Source organism: Phaethon lepturus, unplaced genomic scaffold, assembly GCF_000687285.1.
Source record: "Phaethon lepturus isolate BGI_N335 unplaced genomic scaffold, ASM68728v1 scaffold32961, whole genome shotgun sequence".
Lineage (NCBI taxonomy): Eukaryota > Metazoa > Chordata > Aves > Phaethontiformes > Phaethontidae > Phaethon > Phaethon lepturus.
In genome coordinates, this window is record NW_010516143.1 from 46,228 (window position 1) to 72,622 (window position 26,395).

The 26,395-nt window shown below is 43.4% G+C and overlaps 1 protein-coding gene across 1 annotated transcript in view; it reads right to left on the minus strand.

Annotated features, from left to right (window-relative positions):
- The window catches only part of VPS53 (vacuolar protein sorting 53 homolog (S. cerevisiae)), a gene marked incomplete at its 5' end in the record, with an annotated part of 63,536 nt that extends 39,791 nt beyond the window's left edge, over positions 1 to 23,745 (minus strand). Inside the window, 6 exons of the mRNA XM_010295977.1 lie at positions 4,578 to 4,697; positions 5,857 to 5,972; positions 6,251 to 6,337; positions 21,675 to 21,741; positions 22,498 to 22,547; positions 23,665 to 23,745. Of these exons, the coding sequence (XP_010294279.1) occupies positions 4,578 to 4,697; positions 5,857 to 5,972; positions 6,251 to 6,337; positions 21,675 to 21,741; positions 22,498 to 22,547; positions 23,665 to 23,745 (521 nt within the window). The remainder of the gene's footprint in view (positions 1 to 4,577; positions 4,698 to 5,856; positions 5,973 to 6,250; positions 6,338 to 21,674; positions 21,742 to 22,497; positions 22,548 to 23,664) is intronic.
- Positions 23,746 to 26,395: the final 2,650 nt, after the last annotated feature.

The window sequence follows — 26,395 nt, forward strand, 5'->3', positions numbered from 1 at the left end:
CCTGCCTTATCCAGGGTTTATTTATGGGGATTTTGCTGGAAAAGCTTCCTGCCTGCAATGTCAAACTTAATTCTCTCTTAAGCTCTCTGCTTCACAGGAATGTTTAGAAACTCCTCTAGCCTTCCAGGTATAATAGATCCCCAGTTAACACCTTCATAACTGTGAAACAAAAGGGATTCATGAATACATTGAAATAGAAGGAGTGGGAAATTTGAGCAATAAGGAGGAACTCAGCCCAGCAGCCACAACTACAGGTATAATCCCCCTTCAATTGCACAAGTAAGCACTAGTAATTCATGTGAGAAAGCATCACAGAATCAAAACCTTTGATCCTCAAGAAAAAAAAAAAGAAAAAAGACACTAAACATGGACTGAAAATTTCTATCTTTTAAATAATCACGAAACTAGAAGTCTTTAGTATTAGAAGTCACAGAAATGAATGAGTTTGTATAAACTTGAAGTATTGGCTGTGGTACTTCTTTCCTTATGACCAGCTACAGGGACCTTCCCATTTGAAAAGTGCTGTAGTGCAAACACAGTGGAGCACTGAAAAGAGCAGCAGCCAGATTCCTAAAGACTCAACAAACTTAAAAGAGGCACTGTCAAGCAGTTAAAAGCCCTGTCCGCGGGCTTTGTTGTTTTAGGCGCTGATTCAGAAAAGTACTTAAGGATAGTCTTAACGGGGATTCTCATATCCTTAAATCAAGAAAAAAAATGCTGAACGGGGATGTTAAAAATACATTGAAAAAAAAAAAAACCAGAACTGTCCTGCTTAAAAATCTCTCAAAAGCTAACAGGGAAAATGAGTTTTAGCCTTTTTTTCCCCTTCATATTTTGTAAAGATAGGGCAGAGACGTCAAAGCAGCCAAAGGTTTAGGTATGTGTGAGCAATGACAAGGAGCCTCACTACCCTCCCAGTAACTACCACTCTTTAGATAAGCACACACAGACACGCACAATTATTTTTTTCCACGAGCATGCACCCAGAAACGTGAAAACCTTTATGCCACCTCTTTACAGAACGATTGCTTTAGGCAGAGAACACAGGAAGGCACTTGCTTTAGCCACCAGAGATTGTTGCTCCCAATGGAAGCCACGAGCCTTTCAGTAATTCAGAATAATCCTCATGCAATGGAAACCGCAGCGGTAAAAGCCACGGCCCCATGGTTGGCTTCACTGGCATTCACCGCTGAAGGACCGATTCTGCCGGTGTATAAGTGTGCGTACTTAACCACTTGCAGAAAATGAATTACCCACTAAGGCTCAGCAACCCCGGGCACTTTCAGCTGATAACAGATTTAGGATCTCTTCTCAGGTCAGTTTGATAAGGATATCTTTCCCCAACTAGATTCCCCCCGGCAGCGTGCCGGGGTATCGCAGCAGCATCCTGCCTCGCCGCGGCAGGGAACTGCCTTTTCCTGGGGCTGCTTGCATGTGCCAAAACCTTCGGTTACCCGAGTATTAGCGATTTTTGTTTCTCTGACTTCTGGTTTATTATTAGTGGCTTTTGTTCTCTGTTTCCTCTGCTTATTTTAAAAAAATAAAAACAAGAAAACCCACTGTTATGTTTCAAATGACATTAAATTACTAGAAACCGCAATTCCTTAGCCAAAGCTACCAGAAATCTTACACTATGCCTGGCAGCTCACTGAGATAAAAAGAGGCTGAACTAGCCTGTTCTTCTGTGGCAAACTTACAATCATCTTTCTCCTAAATACTTTCCAGGCTTTTTTCCACTATCTGCTAGGCTTTCTCAACCACTTTCATGGGTGGGTTTGTGACCACTAATTGTGTGCTCCCTCCACAGACAGAAAACAGAAGAGGATTGACAGATAACAAAATATTGCTATTTACTACAACAAACAACTTCCAATGCACCAGATAAGAAGTTGTTTTAGGAACACAATTAGGAAAATATTTACATTTGGATGGGAGTTGTGACATTTTTATATCAACACTCAACAGGATCAGCACACAAAGCCAATTAAATGAGTGCAGTCAGGTTTCCAATGAATATTTACAGTGGGATTTTGTTTGGTTATTTTCAAAGGGACAGAACAGGTGGAAAGCAACATTAAAAATACATCATTAGTTTTCACAGCAGCTCGGAGCAGGAACCTCAACTGAACGCCCCATGACAAAGAGCACATCCAACACACCAAGCAGGCACTTTTCCTTCCCATGGTTTCCCATTCATATTTGGCTTCACTCCATTCACACCGAGAGAGAGAGACTCTTTCTTTTCTGAAAGCAACAGAATCTGCTTGTTCAGCAGTGGCTATAATGGTCTTGTTGTATATAATAGACTTTGGTTACTGTCACAGGTCTGTGCCAACATCTACTAAAGCATTTCTTGCCTTCACAAACATCCAAGAGGCTTCGCTTGTACCATTAAACCAAATCCATGAGATATCAAACCCCAGCAATTTCACAGTCTAAAAATAGCACTGCGAGAAGCGAGGCAAACTTCCTTTGATGTTTCATGAATCACAAAAGTATTTCCAAGCAAAGAGAGAGAAAAGTCAACTCCAAACTGGGGCCTAATACGTACACATGTAGTCAAACTCCAAAGCAGATACCACTGTGCCGCAGACTGCCCTGCAGCAATTTGCTGCCTGGATGTCCAAGCAGTAAGAGGATCCCAGCAACACCCTGGGTGCAGCTCTCCTTTTGCCCCACAAGCAGTCGCTTCTATCGCTACCAGATGGTGCAACTCTCCCTGCATAAACACTGGAAGGAAAACCCTGCCGAGGCAATTCTAAAAATAGGAGGAACAGACTTTCTTGAGCTTTTCAGATCCTTATCTTGAAGGGAGAATAAAACAAAAGTAGTTCTCCTCCATGTCCTTGCCAGTCTCTCTGGCGTGACTTGAAATCGCTGGGCCTTTTAGCAGCAGCATGAATAGTTTTCTATAATTATCAGCAGCTACAAAAGTATTAAATAATCATCCATCAGAAAGGGAAAACCAGTCAGAATTCTGGACCAAGGCTTAAATTATATTTGGCCTTAAAATGGCCAACGATGGCAGGTTTCTGCCTGAGGGCATCACCACTCTGGAAGAAAATGAAGCAAGCTATCTTTCTGAGCATGAGGATGGAATAGACAACAGCTTAAAATCAGAAAAGCACTGACATATGTTTGTATTTCCTTGATGTTCATGTTCATTTAAGGAAATGCTTATGGTCAAATGCTTTCTTAAAACAAGGCCCCCAACTCTCCCTCTAGATTTAGGGTGGATTTTTCTTTTGCTCTGTCTCATGGATTCCATCTGGGTTTTCTGGAAGAGGTATCTATACCATAAAGAAAGTCCAACAGATTTACACGAAAATATTACAAACAAATCATTCAAACACTGGCTCCATCACTGAACAGCACCGGCAGCCAGCTGCTGTCTTAGCAAGGGGAGCCACCAAAAAGATTAATTACTGTGCCTGGAAGGCTCCTTCAAGTACCTCTGTAATGAGCAAAGTCATCTCAGGCATCAAGAGGATGGTGGTGATAGATTTGCAATCTTCACACTGGAAAGAAATGCTATCAGGTACGGTTGTATCATTAAGAAGGTTCATGCCTAACGTTAATAGGCTGTTTTCACCTCTGAACTATGCTCAGCACTACTACAGGCTGTTAAGCAAACATCACGTGTGTGATGTAAGAGAAATAAAGCCTGCTGTAAAGCAGGAAGAGTAGGTTTTGGCCAGGGACAGCAAGGGCCCCTAGAACAGGGAGGGCCTTGTTGCCTCGACACCCCGCTGTCACATCCAAAACAAAGCCAAGATCCTAGGAGATCTAGTGGCTTAGTCATCTGCTACTGCTGAGAATGGCAGGCACTTGCTGTTGGAGCTGCACCAAAACTCATCAGATTTAAATCTGTAACTCCACATTAGAAAACCAAGACTATACAAAAGCTCAGCATAAATGTTTAGAGCAGTCAGGTGTTCTGCATGCAATTTTGAGACGATTCACTACAAGCCTCAAATCTCAGCAGAACTGGGCAATGGGAGCAGATTTTGGCAGAAGGAACTTAAGGTGCTCAGAATACCCGAGTTTGGCAAATGCACAAAAAGAAATTCCTGCCTGCCTAGACCCTTGGGTAACTATGCAGTTTGACAGCAATTCAACAGCAGTAAGGCACATGTCTGGGCAGAAAGGGGCCCCAAACACCACTATGTTAATGCCTATATTTCTGCTTCACGCCAGGCTGCTGAACTGTATCACTGAGGTTAAGAAAGCAGGAGAAAGCATCACCTCAGGGTACACCACAAACATCTGCACATGAAGATGACATAAAACAATTTGCACTTCCACAAGTTACTCTAGGTAATGTAAATTAAAAGCCAGTCAATGAGAAGCGCAGATCATTCATGAATTACATCTGTACTGATTACTGTTATTTAACAGAATAGGCTGCTGAAGATTTGAGCAAACTGTGTCCAATTTTAACCTGTTTGTTTTGGCTGGAAAGAAGCTCAAAGGACCATGTCTAGTCTTTATATCCTTGAGAAACTGATTCTGCCTAATGCATTTTCTACCCTTCCTTCCCAGCAGGCATGCAAGTGCTCAGGGTTTGATCATTTTACCTTTCAGAAAGCTGTCGAATCTGAGGAATCCCCATGTATTTGTTGAAGTGCTCCAACACATTCACGACACCTTGGAGAAGGTTGGCAACTTCCCCATATTGTCTCCGTCTGGTCATAGCCCTGTGGAGGAAATTAAAGATTTACAAAGGCAGGTTCGATGAAAAACCTGGGTGGTAATTCCACAGGTTACCTCATCCCCGCTGGGTCAGGCCGGTCCCTATTAACATTTATTTTTCTAAAATACACAACTCTTCATTAACATTCCAATGCAGCATTAAAATTTCACTTAACTGATGCTAAAATAAACCAATCCAGCACACATCTAACAATGCTTCAAAAAACATAAATGTCAAAAGCAACACTTGGCAAAGAACATGTAAACTACTGAATGCATCCGCTTCTCAGTATGGGTCCGGAGGTAGTAAATGTTATTTCACTAATAATGACCTGAGTTAAGCCATTCGTCATCACACACAAAGTGTGAGTTAAAGCTTCACAGGGAGGAGAATCATTATGCTGAAAAGTTATTAGCCTTGACTTTTCTTTTAATAACTTTCACAGGGAACTGACAGAAAAAAAAAATCAAGTTTGTTTATTTTTATTTCATCCTTTAGGATCATTCCAATGGACACAGCAGCCTAAGTAAAATTTAATTCTGAACACTTAACAACCCAGTGTTCGTGCAGAATTTGCTACAATCCAAGAACAGGCTGTGTCTGGGTCTCAGAATTTCACAGATGCAATATGTAAAAGAACTGGATTTCCCTAGCTTGTGTGTTCCTCAAGCACATTAAAAGAAACCCACAAAGGATTATTAGAAACATCTAGCCCCACTTCATAGACAGTACAAGCTGTAAGGCTTCTTTGAACTCGTCCTCAGAGCTAGAATAGACCTTTCCAAAAAAGACATCTCATTCAGTTTAAGACATGAGACTGATAAAAATCCCCCCAAAACCCTGAAGAACACATCCCTAATGAGGACACCTAAATGCACAGAGCGTCTTACTGTTTAATGAAGCCAGACTCATTCCTTATCACCAAGGATCAACACAGCAATTCAAGCAATCGATGCTGCAAACCCTTAAATATAGCAACATAGGTTGCAGGTCACTCAGAGCAGCACAGAAAAGATCTGCCAGCAAAAATCAAGACTGCAACCTACCAAGCAAACTTCCCTCCAGAAAAACAAGCAGCTCTTACAGACCTGTTCAGAGCATTGCACCAAACTTAAGAAACTCAGCAGTGGCGTCACAGTACCACTACAAATCCACATACTTACTCCAGTGAATCCACACCCCCCGCCAGCATGTGCAGGTGATTGAGGGTGGTGATGGAGGTGGTCAGATGACGCTTGGCATGATCTAGCTGCTTGATATCCCGTGTGATTTCTTTAACCTAGTGAATGAAAAAACAAGAGTCTGGTCAAATATCAAGCCACAGCAACAAAATTTTAAGGAGATAAGAAGGGTTCTCTCCTCCCTTTGGGACTACAAGCATGTTGGCTCTACAGCCATGTTAACACAAGGAAAAGAGTACAAGTTCAACACATGCTTGACAGCAGATTACCAACCAGTCAGCAGGACCAAAGACAAAAATGCTCCCTTTTAATGAGAACTGGAAGCAAAGTCAGTGTCCCCTTCCCGTTCAAAGGCTAGAAAGAAACTACCGCTCACCATTTGTTCAGATTTTTCAGCCTTGTCTTTAATATCCTTAATTTTACCAAAGAGCTGTTGAATGGCTTTCTGGGCTTCTTCTAGGGCCTGGAAAAGAAACAAGGTCAGAGTGGAAAGAAAACCTGCATTCAGTTTTCACCTTCTAAGAAATACACAGTTGTTCCCTCCAGTCCCTGGGCTGGGGCAGGGGAGGGGAGCTGTTTTCTTACAAAAAAAATACTGTCAGCACATCAAAACTCAATGTACCACTTTGGGATATTAACCTGAGTGGACCAGGGTTTCAGTATCCATTTTACAACAATGCTCTGGCAAAATCTGACTGAGGTATTCTATGAAAGCACCTCTGTAGTAAGAATTATACACAGGTTTAAGGCTACTGTAATAAATTTTGATGCAGTAAATGTGGGAAAAATATGTAGAACCTACTCCTGATCAGTATGTATTTAGAGCAGGAATCCACAAAACCTCTATGCTCATGATTAATTCTAAAGAAAAAATACATTACATACAGAACACTGAGTGCTTGCTTAAACCCCTCACTGAATTAGCAGGATGTTATCCTTTTGGAAAACATGATACATATTTTGCTGATTCCTTCAGGGCAGGCAGCTCAGCCTCCCACCCATGTGCAGGTCCTGATCAATATGTATTTAGAGCAGGAAAATGAAACCTCCACAAAACCTCTATGCTCATGATTAATTCTAAAGAAAAAATACATTACATACAGAACACTGAGTGCTTGCTTAAACCCCTCACTGAATTAGCAGGATGTTATCCTGTTGGAAAACATGATACATATTTTGCTGATTCCTTCAGGGCAGGCAGCTCAGCCTCCCACCCATGTGCAGGAGGAATGGCTCTTTCTAGGCACAGAAGAGAGGGCACAGGTTCCACAGGTAAAGAGGGTCAGCATGGGAAACAGACCTCGCCTGGATTTTTGTGCTATTTTACTGCAAGTTTCTTGGAGCATCTGTTCCCCTTTATACAACCATGGCGCATCCTGACCTCACACAACCAGTGTGAACTACACGTGGCTTCAATGAGTGAAGCCACATGTCCAAAATCACATGCCCAAAATCTGACTTCTGAAGTAATTCAACACATTTTGCCTTCCCAGATTGATAACATTTCCAGCTCCAGCTCCACTTTGTTTCCCACTGTTAAGTGGGCTTCTATCCCTCTGTTATTATACCCAGTCCCATGACCAAGGTTACAGTGCAAGCTACATGCTCCTTCAGCAAATAAATTTAACACATCTTGTCTTGGAAATGTATGAGCAAACTATCTGCCAGGAGCTTTTGCTGGAACATAGCTGCATTATAATAAAAGTATAAAAGTTGGAAACATTTTATAATTCATTTTCCAGAGGGGGGAAAAAAGTCTCCTCTGAAGTATTTTCTGAATCATGTGAAAGTTAACACTTTATCTATTAGTGTCACACAACTATCGTATAGCATGTTCACTGAGGGAGATGAACACACAAATGTGCTGCAGGGACAACTATCAGAAATGAACACCACCACCTGCCTTCTCATCTGGCTCCAGCCTAACCACCTTCTAGAATAAAGTTTTCTCTTCCATCTAAAGGCATGTGGATGAAACACAAACCAAAGAACTGAAGAATGCTCCTTTCAACATACTTAACTATAGTCTCTGTACTCAGTCCCAGACCACGGCTGCAGCACATTACTCAAGAGGGCTATTAAGCAAGCAGCAACTGTCCTGCATACTCTCAGATTTGAATAGGTCTGCAAAAAAAAAGTCAACCTGAAATTCTTCACACATGCCAACTGCTATGTTTCCCTCTGCTTCAGCACTAATGTTAAATGCTAATTTCTCTGCATGATCCCAGGGAAGTCAGAGCTGCTGAATTCTCCAGAAGAAGAGATGAAGATTTAGCCTGCCAACAAAGATCCTCCAAAGAGAGATGTTATCCTCCTTTATATGCAAAGCCAGAGCAATCTCACAAAACTTACTCAATTGTTGGATCATCTCAAACCAACTTGGGATCTCATGCGTGCAGAACCACTGGGAGGCAAGGTACGGAGGATCAGCTGTAAGGGGCCCAGGGAGGTCCTACATACCATGCAGTACAACAAAGCAATGCAGACATGCAGCAGGACCACCCCAAACTCCCAACTAGCCGTAAGCTTCTTAGACATGTCTCTGATCCCATTCCCTTCCCCTAGGACTACTTTTTCAGATGCAGGCTCAGACAACAGCCGCAGCAGCTCTCTTTAGCATGACTGCCAAGGTGAGGTCTAAGACCTCCAGCCATCCACTGCAACTGTTTCACTTGGGGGTGGCATCTCTAAGTTGCTCTCCAAGGAAGAGAGCAGCTCAGTTGCTATTTTAAGCATCAATACACAGCTCAAAGCCATTCTTGACAGCCTTCAGCAACCAAGTTCAGAGTAAACAATACCATGAGTGAGGATTTCCTTCTCAGGTCTTACAGGTTTTACATTAAAATCCCTATCCACAAGGGGAAAACTGTCTTATCTGTTTTCCTCGGGAGATAGAATATCACCTACTTGAATATAAGGACCTTTTCCAAAGTTACTGCCCATAATTTATCCTCACATAATGGCCCAAACAAGGATTTCCAGCTGCCCGCCTATCAGCAGTTTCTCTTTTGCTCACCATTAAGAAACCACACTCCACCTATTTCTCTAGCAGGTCACAGTGCTATTTAATAATATTGTGACAAAATCCAGCAGAGACTATTTGCAGGAAACTGGTTTACACCTGAAGAACATGTTCCTGCTGCTCTGTGCTCACAGCACACACAGCAGTGGGCAAACTCTCCACCTAAAAACTGCCCCTGGAACACCAACCAAAGTAAAATGGGATTTTGTTCTCATATGCTTAAAACAGCCAAAAATAAGGTGAACTGGCGTCATCACCTGGTCCTGACACTTGTAGCTTATACCTCCTTACAGAGTCTGGAAAAACACAAATGAGACAACATGTGCTCTGCCCCCATCTGATGAATTAAAGCTGTGGTCTCCTGCTGCTGTGAAAAATAACATGGCAGGGATGTGGGGGAGAGACCGAACAGCAGCTGCCATTCTGTTCAAGTTCTGTATTGCATCTCTTGGAGAAGGGGATATGTTTCCATAACTGTTAAAAAAAAAAAAACAAAAACACGACCCAAGACACACACAGAACTCAGACTTAAGTAAATCAGAATTGCTCATAAACACTTGTTTCATTTCTTAAAACTTGCTTCCAAATATTTGCTTAGCCATTAAGACATAAATCTTTAGCTACTCTCCTAAAAAAGAGCTGCATAGTCCTCATTTGAGTCAGAACACACTAATTCATCAATGTGCTTGTTTTTTAGATAATTTACATTTAGAGATGAAAACATTTCTTCAAACATACATAAAATTTGCTGAAAGTAACATTGCATTAAAATCTATTTTTTTTAAGGCGGGGGGCACTGTCAGGTAGATCTGATGGGAAGTTCAGAACCACACTGAAAGTGTTACTTCTTGCACAAAGCCGACAAACTTTCTTATGGTTCTTTTTAAAGAAACCAATGAAACCTTTTTGTCTAACATTCCAACTGCAGCATCTGAAAGTAAAATACTGCATGTAGAGGAAGGAAATAAAGAAAACTAACCAATAATGGAAACAACCTTTACCTTCCTGGTCACCATAAAGACAGAGTAAAGCAAAGAACAAACACAAGGAAATAGAAAACTCAATTTTAAGAAAACACCTCATATTTGATAAATGGTGTTCATTTTTAAGGGATAATAAACCAACATCTAGGGCATGAAAGTAGGTCTAACTGTTCAAGGTGTAGTATAGGTTTATTAATGTATCTAACAATTATTCTTTCACTTGTAACACAGTAGTGGGGAAACCACAGCCACGTTAAAGGCTACACTGTTCGTCGGAGAGAATACATTTCCCTCCACACTCTGATCCTGTTAAGACAGTGAACTGTGAATTTTAAAAGCATTTTCTTACTGCATTTGTTATTATTTAATTAATAGATGGTTTATTTTGGACAGAAATTCTAAAACCAAAACAGTATCAAGAGAATAGGAATTGCTCTTATTCCAGCATAACTGGTTTACACGATGAATGACATCCAGTAATCTTACAGCTGCTGGCTTGACGTAGGGTTCACCTTGCATTACTAATTTATTGGTTTTCCTCGCCAGTGCGACTGGGAAACATGTAAATGTACGCACCTCCAAACGGTGTGCAAAAGTTAAGTTACTGTGTTTTCTTTCCTACAACAGCAGTTCATGTCAGGGGCAGAGGACCACGAATAAATAGACTGGATACATAATCTGTTGTGGTTATATGAAACAAGGATGTTGAAATTAAGGTTGCGATGTACTGGAAAAACACCATATGACTCTAATCAACAACTGAGCCTGCAAGCCACAATTAACCCATCAGCATTATTTATTAAACTTTATGCAACCTCTGAGGTCCCTGAACACCAGGCACCAGCTGAGAAATATGGCACGGATAGGGCTTGACTGCCCGAGAGAGGCCGAGCCATCATCGGTCAGCAGTGTCTGAACCCCAGCCATGGCTACTTAGAGGCTTTTTCTGTAATGTTTTCCCCGGGGTGCCCCAGCTGCTCTGACAGCAGTAAATTTAGCAAAGAGGGCAGGACCAGCAGCAGAGCGAGAGACTCTAGACAGAGCGCTCGATACAAGACAGGCTTCGGCTACGTATCACCTTCCTCCTCCTCCGGTGTAGTGTGTCCGATCCCCGCGCCGGCGTGGCTTCAGGAGTGCGTCCCGGCTGCAGGAGGGAAGGGTGCGGTGGTAGGGTGCCTCTGTGGGGCACTGCCCAGCTGCAAGCGTCGCGCTGGGGGAGGTACAGCCCCAGCGCCTGCAGAAGTGGAGACCCAAACCACAGTTCTTGGGGGGGAACACACACGGGGATCTTCCAGTTTAAGAACATGATGTATTTTTAGCCATCCCTGTTTCTCAGACAGCCTGTATTTATGCAGTGGAAGCTCCCCTGCTCTTGTGTTAACAGCAGAGATGAAATGCAGGAGATGGAGAAGCCACACACGGGAGCTGGAAGAGCCAACTCCATAGTGCACTGCAAGACCCCAGGTAAGCTGGGCAGACAGTGTGCTACACAGATTTTAATCTAATTCTCCAGAGCTGGAGGGAAAAACATAGCGCTTGAATCAGCTACAGCTCTTCAGCCTCTTTCTCCTTGAGATGCAACAGGAAAAGAGTCCAAACACACCAGCATAAAACAATAGGGAATAAAGTTACACCATGAACCACTATGAAAAAGACTGCCTAAAAAATAGCTTTACTCGGCATTACCCCAAGCAACTTCTAAGGTCAGCCCGCACACCATCACTTGTGTCACCTTTTTACATGACATCTTCCAAGCAGCCAAAGGAGAAAAGAAAGTAACCCAAGTGAGAGGTGGGACGAGACCACATCTAATTCATTAGACTTTGATGTTATGTATCCTTTAAAAGGTTATGTTCCAATGATTTATAGTACCAGACTGACATTAACAAACACAAACCCAGCACTAGCAACAATACTCAAGCCAAAAAAACAATTCAGTGAATTACAGTCAGTCTCTCCGAATCCCCATGGCCGCTGCAGACGGACAGAGCCTCCTCCTTCCCCCCTAGGTACGGAGCACTCACATCTCTCCCCTCAGGCAGCAGTGTCCCACCAGTTTCTAAACACCTCTTCATCCATCCTACCAGGAATCTTGTGCAAGCAAATACTGAAGTACTAGGAAATACGCAAACAGGAATTGAGAGGCCCGTGTGTTACTACAAAATGTCGCTTAATTGGGGAAAAAGCAAATTTTCAGAGGAAGTTTGCTTGCTTGGGAAACTCTGAGTTTGGGGACTAACTGAATTAACACTGTTCTGTCCCCAGTAATGGTTAAAATACCTTGATGGTTTCCACATGCTCACTGGTGTTGTGCTAGAAACGTGCTAGTTTTATTTTATTCTAGCCAATATATATTTCAATTGTATGTTACTGCTCCCATCAGAAAGCTGCCCTCTGCTAAGTATTTTATAGACACTTGACACAGCTGCCAAATTCACAGCATCCAAATGTATTTTTAATGTTACAAATTGGGCTGTGGTCAGGATGCTGAGAATTTAATGCTCCTGGATCAGTCCTCACTCTTGAATACAGAGCGTTAATGCTTCTTTCATTTGCTGCCACACTTACAACCCAGATCAATGAAAATCTAGACCATGACTAAAAATAAGTTCCCATCCCCAGTTCTCCAAGGAGTCTCAGCTGCAGAGATTTCAAAGAAACCCTTGCAACACTGTGACCAGCCTAACATTTCTGCCACTAAAACCTCATAAAAATGAGTACCTCCAGATTGAGAAAGGGTGGAAATATACTTTGATTCTCAGCCTGATTTCATTTTAAAGAAAACTCTTAAGTTTTACAGCCAGGGATAAACCACTGCAGCTGAAGCTGAGAAGGCTTATCTGTCAGAGCAGGGCGACATTGCAGCGCAGCTGTGCCAGCTGATTTCCCTGAGGAGACAAACCTGAAGGGCTCATCACACTTGCTTTTGATTTTAGCAGATTTCTACCCTAGGAGTTCATCAAATACTACAGAACTACTACAACTGTCATTAAAGAACAGAGTTTTCTCTCATCAGCTCCAGTCCTAACCACTAAGGCAGCACAGGACACTTTAAATCAACAAAGCAGATTATATCCAACACGCACCATGCTTACAATTGTTACCATTACCCCTTCACTTAACCACCCAAATCATGCTTAGAAATCAAACCCCACATTCTGAATAGCTGCACAAACACCGACAGAGAGGGTGAAGTGAGAGGCGATTTCCAGGTTTGATGGTTGATACCTTGCAGCTTAACTCCCAAACTGCACCGCTGTGCTAGTCCAACACCCTTCTGAGCTGTCGTTTTTTCTTGCATTGCCCAGCCCTGCACACTGGTGCCAGCACCATGAAGAAAGGTGGTGACGTGCTGTAAGTGAAAGTGGTTTTAGTGGTCTTGCTCCGGTGAGTAATTTTACACAAGTTTTACAGTCATCCACCTGATTTGCACCAGAATGGCGTGGCCATTTAAACGTTGTGTGAGTTGCACAACCCTCTAGCAAAGCCTGTAGCTTCATCATGCTCAGACCTCATAGTGGGTTACTACACCTTCAGCACGCAGCTCTATGTTGGCAGATGAGCAGCCACAGCCTTCCCCGCCACCCAGGCCTGCTCACCACATTAAACACTATTATCACGCAGGAAAAACCACCTTGTGCAGACACTTATTATTTCCCTTATCACTCTTTTTATTTCAGAGTAGCAAAGCTGTGAGTCTCTGCCCTTCACATCATTTCTGTTTACACCCTGACTGCAGCTATTTACTGCACCTCCCTGTGCCCACAACACACCTCGTCTTGCAGGGCCTCTCCTCCGGCACCGAATAACCAACTGCCCTTGGCTGCTGGAGGCAGAGACACACACCCGCTCCTTCGCTCACCCTCCGCTCCAGCACTGAGCTGCCTGGTTTTTTTTTTTATTAGGAGTGCTGCACACTAAATTTGCCTAGGAAGACTGTAAATGACTGCGGGATTCCAGTCAATTGGTCTGCTGATGAGCTTGCATACTGCAGGTGGCTTTTCCGTCATGTTTTGCAGTATCAGAGCCATGCTTGACTTCCGTGGGGTCAAGTTTAGCAACTTGAGTTGCAACAGATTTTTCAAGATTAATTCATGTTCAGGTTGAGACCTTAGAGGCAAAACATAGGTAAGGAGAATGGACAATCATACCATGAACTCTACAAGTAGGGATTTCTAAGTGGAAATGCTGACAGTTCACCTGCTGTAAGCAGAGAGGTATCAGAGCTGGAATAAACATTACCACGCACCAAAACTGTGAGACAACAAAAAAGAGAAAGGAGAGAAAAAAAAAAGAGCGATCCACAGTAAGAAAAAAAATCTCCTGCCTGTTGTCAGAATTTCTATACTCAGGCCGGGCTTCTCGCTTTGCGAGAAGAAACCAAACAGCACCGGCTGTGGAACAGCCCAGTCTTACTTTGCAGCTTGCACTGCCTTCAACGCCACCAGCAAGAAAGCATGACTTTTGCCGGCACAAAACACGACCCAGTTTCCAACCTCAGGCTGCAGGACAGCAACAAGGTACATCCCCTGCCTTTCCATACAGAAGCACAAGGCAAGGTCAAGCCTGGACTTGCTTCTGCCTTGAACCAGGCTTTGCAGCAGATGGCAAGTTATGCCTGACCTCTTCATACAGTTGCAGATGCCAGTTTTCATGGCCAGTAGCCAGAAGGATAATAAACGGCACTATTTCTTCCTGGCATGCCATTCACCTGAAACCCTTTTCAATAAACATGTTCTAGGCTAGGAAAAGCTCACTGTGTCTCTGAGATGGGAAGGCCATTGTCCAACTGTCATAATTCACTAGGGAAATGACTCTAAATGCAACTCACTTTTGATTTATTTTGGCAGCTCAACTTCTGTTTATTATTCATTGGTTACAAAAGAATATTATGGGACTTTAATCACTCGACTGGAGTCTTACAGAATCTGTGACATGACCTTTTTTTTTAATATATAAAATTACACAGCTTAAGACGCAATATTTAACCGTCATCTATTCACCATCTTAAAACGCATCGAAATCTAACACTATTCATATTTCAGAATGACCCGTTCATCAAAAAAACAGGAGATAAATTTTAGTATGCAGGAGAAAGATGGCACCTACAAAATCAGGCACATTTTGTGACACAAAATATTTTATAGACTTAGCCTTAATTAGTTATTAAGAGCTTACAGTGGTTTTCCTCATCTGCTGTTAAGGCTCAGGCAAAGGCAGTCAATGCTGTCCCAGCAGCAGAGGCACAGCAACACCAACCACGTGAGCCAAACCTGGGCACTGCGGCCAAGGAAGCAGTGTGCAATTTGATGTCTGGAAGTGAGCATATATTTAAATAAATAAATAGATGAAACAAAAGCGCCTGTGGTAGGAGATCTGAAAGCACCGACAACCTTAGTTTAGCATGAAACACAACTGCAGTCAAAAAAGCCACCTCCACACAAACAGGTGGAGGTAAGAAGAGAGGCTGAAGCAATAGTGCTGCTTATTAAGCATATTTATGCAAACAGCGCACAAAATCACCTCCCTGCCTGCCAGGCTGACACTGCCTGTATCGCAGCACTCGCAGAGCTGACTCCAGTGACACCATCCGCCAGCTGCCCTGTAGTCCAGGACTCCGCTAGCTAAACAGGCACTCGAGTAGCCGGGATAACCGCATTGGCAGCGGAGTACCATACTCCCCACTGCTCTCTGCCACATGCAGCACCTATGTCACTCTCTTCTGCTCACCATCCATCTTCATCTCTTTCTTCCTCCCTATATTGATTCTGCAAAGCTTTTCCTGATCTCTATTATTTTTTTTTTTTTAAAAAAAAAAAGGTATTTCCCATACCTTGTCAAACCCAATAACCTGCAGGCATTTTTCTGTGTCAGACACACCCTCCTCCTTCCACAGGTTTAAACACTGGCAGGCACTGCAGCACACACACAGGGCAGGCAGCCTGAGCCTCCCCACAGCTGCAGAGCTGAGACATTTATTTTTACATGCAACAAGAAAGGGCAGCAGTGGTTACCAAAGGATGGGATGGTTAATTGAACTGTTTACTGCTGTGCTGGGTTCAGGCTGGGCAGCAAGAATATATTTGTATTCTTCAAGCACAGCAGCTGCCATCTCTTTTCTTGCACTGCTGTAGTTATGAAAAAAAAAAAATTACTGTTCTCACGGAGCAAAGAAGAAGGAGCCAATCAAAGCAATCCAAGTTATCAACCAGTATCTTCAGCCATGAGAAACAATGGAAAGCTTTTCCCAGCCCAAAAAGCAACCCTTTTCTCTTCTCGTTAACTCTTAACTTTGTTCTAGCACTAATTGAGCCAGACCCTAATATAGGAGGAGATACTAAGCAATAAACCAATCTTTTTTTAAAACACAATCTTTACTCATTCAACTTCAGTCATTTATTTTATGCATGTGTGCACACAGGGTAGGAAGAGAAAGATGGACCAGAGGTAACAGAAATATTTTTTCTAGATTCAAACTATAAAGTCACAAATCTTGGCATTCCTCTTGAATTCTTGATTCCTTCAGAAACACATTTTGTATGAAGCTGCCTCACCTTTACTGACCAAGCACCCACATCCTGGTTGCACAGATGCTGTTAAGGGTTAAACTAGACTGCAAACACAGAGGCTACTTTATTACAAGGACAAAAGTCTGATAGGTGAAGCAGCTTCAGCCAAACAACCAGTAAAGGCATGTCAGCAACTGTCAAAAAAATTACAGCCAGTCCATGCAGAAGGTTTAGCAATAAACACAACTAAAGAGTGACAAATAAAAACGTACTGTGTTAAATGCTCAGTGGAAAAATCTATGGGAACTTTTTATACTACACCCCAGGGCAGAGAGGAAATTATGCCACAACTGGACTGCAGCTCTTAGCAAGGTCAGCCCAGACTCCAGTTCAGCAGCAGCTCTGAGAAAAACCTTACAGAGGAAAAATTGGATAGCACTGGCTCCCCAGAAACTGCAGGCGCAGCTTGAACCGTGTATTGTTACAACTGAACCACAGCAGCTCCTGCATTCCCAGCCTCTCCCAAAGCATCTGAAATAGTCCAAGTCTGGGACTCCCAGGGAAACTTTTGTTACGCCCTGCAGAGGAATGTTCCACCCACAACTGTTGTTTCCTCCCATAAAAGGCTCATTAGTGAGATAATTTCTGAAGTTCATGGTATTGTCTACAGATTATACTGAAATATCGCACCAGGAAGGGGAAGCCAAATGAGCCAGACTATTTTAAGGCTTTTGCATTTGGAGGAAATTCTAGGGCAAAATTTCAAAAAGGCAGATGCTTTGAACTGGGAAATGTTATGCTTTGTGGAGAAGGGAGCATTCCTGTCTTTAAAGCTGCTTAAGTAACTCTTTTGAGGCCACATCTATTCAATCAACTTTATTTTTAGATTTAGAATCTGCTTTTTCAGACACCTAAATGCTATTTTATATAAACATGTGTATGTGATCAAGACTGTTTGGGAAACAGTTTAAAAGTTAAAGACTGACTATAAAAAGCTACTCTTACATCCTTCTCATACCTATAATTCACCTCAAAGACCTGCTCAATCATCTCAGCACCCAGGTGGGGCACAAAAGTGTTATCCCCATCATTACCACTGCCACATTACCAGCCAGATCGGACAGGAGAATCGATCACAGGGAGTACAGTGGCTGGATCTGCAATTAGGATTTTGAACTTGCTATCCCGAAACTCTCCTTTTCCTTAAGGAGCATGGAGAGCACGTTCCCATAGCTACATACTGCATGTTCTCCAGTGGGTCTGACTGGGATTTAGATTGCTTTAAGTGGGATAATAACATGCAGCACTCTTCAGACATGTCTCCACTGACAGCACTCCCTCACCATCAATGATCAGTAAAACATTACCCTAGACTCAAAAACAAGGCTGGGCTCCCCTCTCCTGGACGGCTGCAAAGGTGCAGCTCTCCACAAGTAAAGCACTGCTCCTCCACAGAGAGGGAAAGCTGCTTTGCTGGGCTCCGTTAGTAAGTTACCCCTTCCCCAAAGGGAAAGCAAGCTGTTAAAGGCTAAATACCCTTAGTTTGTCTTCTAGGAACCTGCCTGGTATCACTGGTCTTCAAACACACTACCAAAAAAAGAGATTAGATAGGTTGATGACTAGGTCCCAGTGATTTGGGCAGCACTTGAACCAACAGCCTACACAAGATTCCCAACCCTTGACAGCTAAGGCTGATGGGAGATTGAAAAGCCAAAGATGAGCTTCCTGAATCAGGTTCTGCACCCACGGCGCACAGTGCTCCCTCACCTCAAGGACAGCAGGGATGGCAACCACTCCTGTGTGCAGCTCTGCCGCCCTACGCAAACCCGAGGTAGGCAGGGCACAGATAACACCGTCAGCTGAGAGCAGGGGCTCACCAGGGAACTCCCTCCTGGCTTGCTTTGACTTAAACAAGAACATTTTTTCCTTCTACCACTGCATCTGAGGTTTATGTTTCCTTTGGAAGGAAGTCAGAGATTGAAAGGATGTTTATGAAAACTATTATTTACCCTCCAGAGAAGAACGACTCCTCTAGCTCCGATACCACGCAATCAGGCAATTCTGGCAAACGCTGATAACTGTTTGTATCATGAATTGTTAGGACAGAATGTGACTGAAAGAAAGAGGCTTTTGCAAAACACCTCCCAGGTCCAATCTTGCTATAAATACACAGGATCCTGAGCTCTCAACTGAAATTCAAGCAGCTACAACATCAGAGTTCATGTGCATTTTTATTTACAGCACACACTTTCAAGGACATGATAGGTTCCACTGGGTCCCAGTGTGTCAATGGGTGGAAGTAAGTCAAAAGACAGGAATGGCTTTTTCAAAAGCTAGCCTGCTGCAAGTACTGCGTACTGCAGGCTACAAACATCCCATATGGTAAGAAAGCATTAAGCGGGAAAAGGTATCTGAAAGTTAAAGCAGTAAAGGAGCATCAGCAAGCTTAAGATACTGAAGGTATCTTAAACTTTTTGCTGTGGCTGGGTTTAAGCTTTGTTTCAAATCTATTGCAAAAGCTGGGTGCCAACTGTTTCTTTATTAATCAAGGGTGATTTGTAGTTGTGGTTCCTATGATAAAATGCAGTAACAACTTCATCCTGGGCTTCCTAAGGGAGAGGTTCACAGGATGATACTATCTATCCATGCTTCAATCAAATTTTGCAGGGAAATACCAGTCTTGAGGATACAAATTTCCTACAAATTTAGTAAGAATAGATCGGTAGAAGAAAGAACCTAACTATATTGTGGGACCAAACTACAAACTGCTACCAGAAAAGGTAAATAAGGAAAGAAGCCCCTTTCGGTAGCACTGACTCCCCTCCTAACAGAACACTGACTTGTCCTAAAGGCAACTTACTTTCAGTTGCTCCAAAACAATTTCTTACCATACACTGGAAAATGAAATGCTTCCTCTCTAACTTAGACCATTTTATAGGCCTCTTGCTCTATAAAAACTTAACATTTCTAAGTATCCTTGACTCCACTGAAAATATGCTGGTAAAACAAAGGCACTCTTCAGCACAGGAACAGGTGGCTGAAGCTGAAAAGCAAGATTTTCACCCTCACAATTGCGTATCAACAGGGTTGTCATGTGAAAAAGGCTGCCTCGCTCCCCCAGCTAGTATGCAGGATACACTACTCAAAGTATTGCAGGGGGTGATAGAAACAGCAAACGTTCCTTCTAGGTTTCCTCTGTCTGATTCTGGAGAGACAAATATAAAATTCCATCTCAAACCAAAATACAATCCAGGCATTTCCCAGCACTGCAAGATGACCTCCTCCACCGCGGGTCCCTCCGACCAGCTAGCATGCAAAGCCTATGCTTGCTGATGCTCCTTTACTGCTTTAAACTTCAAGACCCAGCCAAGTCCTGCCACTCTAACAGTCAGGTTCCAGCAATTCACATATGAAATGCACATATCAGTGTGAAATGGTGGAGTTTGATTAGAAATGCGCAAAGAAAAAGCTCGCAGTATTTCAGATTCAAACAATTTTTCTAACCAGAGAACTGACACTTGCAGTAACTGAATGGTTTCAGTAATTGTTAGGATCTCTTGAAGTAAGAAACAACCATTATGCTTCTGGGACACTGTCTGGCCTTAACTCATGCAGTCTGGGCACCTTCTGGCTCCAGTGTCTTTCCTAAAATTTGCTTCTAAATTGCAGAGCAGCAAAGTGAGGGGAAAATGGGAACATCCACAGCTAAATATAGGAATATTTGTGATTAACTGCAGCTCCAGGCCACTTGAAAGATACCCTGCACAGACACACCACATACACATGCATGTTTGAAGGTCTTTACTTGGACAGAAGTTTAATTGATTCCTTTACAGCCAAACTAAATGAAGGGCTGCACAGACAGATCTGCCTCCCGAGTACTTCGGAGCAGGATACTGTCCAAGTCCGTCTGCATGTGCTTTGGAGAACTTCAAAGGGATTAAAGAGTGAGAAAGCAGAGACATAAGCCAAAGCTCTAAACAAAGCTTTCCGAATCTGTGTAGCACAGAGATTCTTTTGTTATTCTGCAAGCACAGCTGACCGCGGCACTGTTTTTGTTCATCTCTCACCATGTTCATCCTTTGGACCTGCAGGCTCTGAGGTAGTCTGGGCAATTCTCACCCACAGCTCTTCTCAATCCTACTTTTTTGTGGTCTTCTCTGAATTTGTCACTTCAAATGGGTCCAAAAGGCTACAACAGCACCAGCTTTCCAATCATACCCAAACTCTCCAAGTATTGCACTAGTTTCTACTCCCTTCTCAATTTCTGGAATTGCCTCCCCAGTTGATTTCTTGTCTCATCCCTGCACAGTGATTGCAGGCAGCACCACTCCTAGGTATGCCACATGCCAAGCACATCCCCAGTTTAATAGTAGTACTCAGGTAACTACGCAAGCGTTAAACTATTCTGTTAGCAGAAGTAAGTATCTCGCATTTTTCTGAAAGTAGTACAAAGGTACAGACAGGTTAAATAATTCACTCAAGGCCACAGACTCTGTGGCAGAGGTTGGATTAGAAATACATGCCAATAGCTACTGCAGCAAGAAGTGAAATATACAGCCAGCCATGCTGGTGAGGGAATGACTACCCCATCCCACCAAACTACTCTAAAATCTGGTATTAAAAAGATGAGTCTGTATTAACAGTGAGGAAAGTATCATGACTGACGATTCAAGGTATTAATGTTCCTGGTTTAAAACAGAACAGACACAGGACAGACAGCAGCACTGGGTGATACCTCAAAGTCAGGTAACACATAGACCAAGCTCAGTGTTCACAAACACCATAGCCATGGCCACGCTGTTCAATACTATACTCCAAGCAAACACATCTGTTAAGCAAAACACAAGTGAAAATTTGACAGCTGAAAAAGACATGCAAGATGACCTGGCAGTTAGTCATCTGGCTTAGTCACTAGCAACTCAGGAAACTTCAGCAAACAACCTAGTTAAAAGGCTAAATAGCCTTTTATTGATCCTTACTCAGTAGCAAATGTACCTATTTAATCCTATTCATTTTATCATTAGCTTCAGAGTGGCACAACTGCAAGCCTCCTGGTTTTGCTTTTGATTTTTAAATCAATTTCTCATTCATTTCCCTTTGGAGGGTGATCAGAAGGCAGGCTGGAACAGCTGTTCAGTGAGCAGCTTGCAAAGTCATTACAGTAAGAGAAAGCAGAAACACCTTCCTAACAACGACAGCAGGTTTCTGCCAGCCAAAGCCACTCCTCAATTTAGCATCACAAGATGAGAACCCTTGGCATAACCAGAGATGAGATGCACCTACCTGCCTGCCATCCTGTCCCACGTTGGTCTGTCCTCTCACTACAGTTCGAATGTTGTCATCCAACCTCCTGGAGAAAAGAATCCATAATGTCAAACTCATTCTCTATGGGTCTGACCCAAACAATTTGTGGGAACCTTGAGAGCTACAGAACTCATTTAAAATAAAAAAGCTGGTGCTACCAATGCTAAACTTACCAGTGTTTTTCCTCTCTCTCTGTAGGACATCACTAATTTAAAACTCCTGTTGCAAAAATAAAAATCCATTTCCTAATTTACTCAGGGCTTCTTGCATTTGTCTTCCCTTAAGCAATATTTTCAGCTTTCCCTTGTCCATTTTCATTTCCGCTTTCCACATATTAAAGTGCTGTCTCAATCATTTCAGGTTGGTAATGCCAGACTGCACAGAAGATGTAAGTATTTCCTGCACACTTACATTTATTTTGTATTTTTAGTACCAGTAATCACAATTTAAAATACATAAGAGTTTTTGAAATTGCTACTTTGACCTCACAAGCAAAATATATTATCAGCAACCCAATCTTGTGCGTAGTTTCTTCTCTCAGCCTTCAAACTGTGCTAAAATTTAGTACTTGTTGATTCTTAGTTTACTGTTTTTTCAAAGCTCTACCTTGCAACCCATCAGCGAAAATAAACTGAAAGGCACATATTATACAATAGTAGCAAAGTATAAAAAAGAATTATAATTACAGTGAGTCATTTTTGTCTCTGTATCACTATTAAACTTAAAAGGCATGAGTTAGGAAGCCTCGGTGACAACCAGACTACTTGCCACCTGAGGTGCAATGGGATGGAGAAATATTTACCTTATTTTCAATCTGATTTTGTTCACAACTTCATCAATGTTTGCCAAAGACTACAACATGAGAGAAAAAAAAAAACAAAAAAAAAGAGAAGTGAATTGGGGAACCTTTTACTGCGATACACAGCAGCTGTGATACCTAACATTCTCATGCATGCACTTTACAAAGAGGAGAACAATGACTTTGGTTTACAGATGGCAGAGCTGAGATGTCGATACTTCGCTGCCCCTCAGGTCTCGTAACGAAGAGCAGCTAAAGACAGGGCAGGCCAGGGTGCAGCCCTGCAGGTCCCAGAGGCTCCCCGCTTCCCACCCAGCCCTGAGCAAGCAGGGTGCCCTCAGCCCTGCCTTGTCAGCAGTACTGGTCCTGAAATGCCGTGGTGACAGTGACCTCCAGTGGGCAATGGGGACAAAGCCCGCATCTCCCCTGGCCAGAGACCCTCCTGCAGAGCCCAGACACTCAGCCCATGGGGTGGAGGAGGCCTGGCTGCTGCTGGAGCTGTAGCAGGGGTATTGCAGGGGCAATAGCTCTCCACTACTGGCAAAGGGAAAAAGCGAAGCCAGCATCACCAGCAAACTGACTAGAAAACAGCTGAAAGCCAAAAAGCCAGTGCTGCAGAGGATCTTAAACATGGTAAATGTTGGAGCTGCCTCACAACCCAATCTTCAGCTGCAGAAACACCTCCTTTTTGCAATAGTTTAGTCCAAAACTGCCCCTGGGGTTCGCTTGGGGAAGACAAAGTACGGATATGAGCCCACAGCAATCTCATTCTTTACATCTCAAAAGAAACAATAAGTTTCAAACACAGATGACTCTCTAGAGACACTTCACAGGCAACACCTGCTTTATCTGGCTAAAACCTCTGAGGATTCACCAATGCTTAATACATGGCAAGTTATGAAATTTACCGCATGGGAAACCTCTATATAGAAAATTTATTTCTACAGATCAAAGCAGGACTTTTACTGCAGTAAGCACTTTAGGTGGAAAGAAACTACATGACAGTGAACTTTGTGAGATGCAAATTTAAGAAATGATTATTATTACAGTCTTACTAGCTGTGCTACTGTTTCAAAGAAAAAGCTTGGGTACAGGTTTAAACACACCGTCAGTCACTTACTATCAGGTTACCCCTCGCACTGAGAGGGCCATACTGCGAGCATTACTTACCTGCTCAGTGGGAAAGAGAGTATTAATATACTCCACAGCATTGAAGTCCGCTCTGTCCAGTGGATCTTGGCTGGGAAATACCTACAAAGAGGGAGGAAAACAAATACAGTCAAGAACACATCACTGTTAATTTCTGTAACTTTACACAGTATCTGCTACTTTTAATTACTTCAGCACCCACTTCTGATTGTGTTTCACAGCATTGTCCTAACAGGTATGCACAGAGCAGCCAGGCCTCTGCCCAGGAGGTCTCTGACCTACTAAAACTCCTGTGAGTAGCAGTCTGGATAAACACAGATACTATACATGCATGCTTCCACGTACAGCCCCAGCACAACTGATCACGTGCAAGGAATTCCCAATACACACAAGCCATTAATTATGCATCCCGAACTATTCTGATGCTTCTGCTGTTGTCTGGACATGAAGCCCCCTGCTGAGGCATTGCCCTTATCTTTGCCTGGGCTTTGCAAGGCCCCGTGGTGAGAGATGGAAGATTTGCTTTCCACAGACACATAATAGGAAAGATGATGAATGAAGAAATGGCTGCACAAGTGCTCTGGAGACACGGGTTTGCCACTTTCACATGAAAAAAGAGGGAGAGAAACAGAATCTGCTGCATGATTCCTCCTACCCACAGGAAAGGGAAAAGAGCAGCTGTGTTGCAAACAGATCTCATCTCTCCTCGGAAGGAGCTCAAATGATGCAAACGCAGCTGCCAGGCTTTGCTTTTTGTCTCCACAAACTAAAATATGCTGCATTCCCTTCTCTGCTACCATATTCCTTCCATATTTATACAGCCATCAGCTCAGCAGTCCATGGTAAAAACCCTGCCTAGCTCACACCAGCGTGTCACCTCTACACATCACCCTGGTCACATGCAGCATTTACATTGTTTTACACATTTTGCAGCACAAAAGCAATAGTTTTGTGACACCATTTAAATGAGAGCAATTTCTCCCTGAAATAGGCCTCTTCAGCAGCTTTCCCAAAGCTCTTTTTCTGGCCGAGGAGAAGCAGGCAGCAGTTAAATATGCATGAGGTCATGCCTGAGTGAGAAAGATGCACTGACATTAGCCCATCACAAGAGCGCAGTTGCAGCATCACAATCAGCCACCTGTCCTGCTCTGGACTTACAACTCCTGCAGGTTCCATTAATCCCAAACCTCCACAACCATTAAAAGCAGTTGAAGCAAGGGATGGAATGGACGATAAAGGCTAGTCCAGAAGTCCACTCTCAAACTGCAGATAGAGACCAATGCTGCAGGCAGCTGTACCAGCTAAAGTTGCTACTCCTAGGTCTTTTGTCACAACCCATTACCCAGAAATGACTGCCCCACATTTGGTGGAGCACCAGTTTGCCTGTGCTCCCTACCATGCCTGCTTTAGGCAGAAGTCAGCTGAGCCAGTTCTGCTAATTTAACCAGCACCTGGCAGCTTTTGCCCAAAGCTGATTAAAGAACACTCACAGGAGCAACAAGATTATTGGGTTGGGGAGTGCCAGTGAGGAAGTGACAGAAGGCTAGAGGCAGTGTCATCCTCAACATCTCCCCTTGCTCAGGATGTGAATAGCTGCCAACACCCTTATTAGCTGTTAAAATAATTCAGCCAGGGTTATGGGGGATTCCCCATTGCTCGAAACTTCAAGTCACATGTCTTCAATGTCTCTTCAAGTTTACCTTGAAGAGACATTTTGTGCATGATGAAAATGTCATTAGGTAACTAACTTTGGTTGTACAATGTTAGAAATCACAGCAGGCTTCTCTGGCTTTTAAACATACAGGCTCTATAAAGTGCAGACAATTCTGCTAGACAAGTTCCAGGTTTCCTTTAGAAGCTAGCAGTTAATGTAGCAATTCTCAAGGTTTCAGCAAAAGTTACTCAATGGTTCACCGCAAGGTGTGCCAACCCCATGCAAAGACAGAGTATGTGGGGTGTCTCTTTGGAGCAATAATATTCCAAAACTGGCACAGCACCCACAGAGAAACTATGCTCCCTTCCTCACCTTCTGGTGCTGGGCTCACTTGAGACGCTCTGCCAGCTATCACAGGTGGCTAGGTCTGCCCTAGTTTTTTGAGGGGAGCCACCAAAAGTGATCCGCAAGCCTTAACACTCAAGAAAGTGAGAAAACTTTTTTGAGTGATACTTTGAGAGACAGCTCTAGTTGTTGTCCACAGAATTCTACTACAAGAAAGAGCTCTTCAGACAGATGGGCTGGCTGCAAGCTCAGTCACTGACTCCAACAGACACATTTTACCCTGGGTTCTTCAAGTACCACAAAGGGTTTCAGGGAACGTTGAAGAACTTGGGCTGAAACATAATATTGATCACAAACATCAAGACATGATATTTAGATTACCCTGATTTCAAGTGAGTCGCAGGCCACCTGACTCTATTAAGATGCTTTACATACCAAGCAACAAGCATTCAGTCAGAAGACAGAGAACAGACAGTGCCCCGTGTTCCTCAGTGATGGGGAAGCGATTAGATGAGATCCCCTCAGCTGCGGCCAGCCGCAAGCCCAGCCCTCACACTGCGGAGGAAGGGGCCAACCCCCCAGCACTAACGCGACCCGGGGCACCCGCGCCGGCGGCCAGCGCAGTCCCAGGACGCCTCGGGGCCCAAGGGGGTCTCTCCCCCCACGCCAGGCACCCGGGTCGCACCCGTCTCAAAATACAGCCAGCCCGGGGCTTTCCGGGGCGCAGCGGCAGAAGGCTCAGAGCTGGCTGGG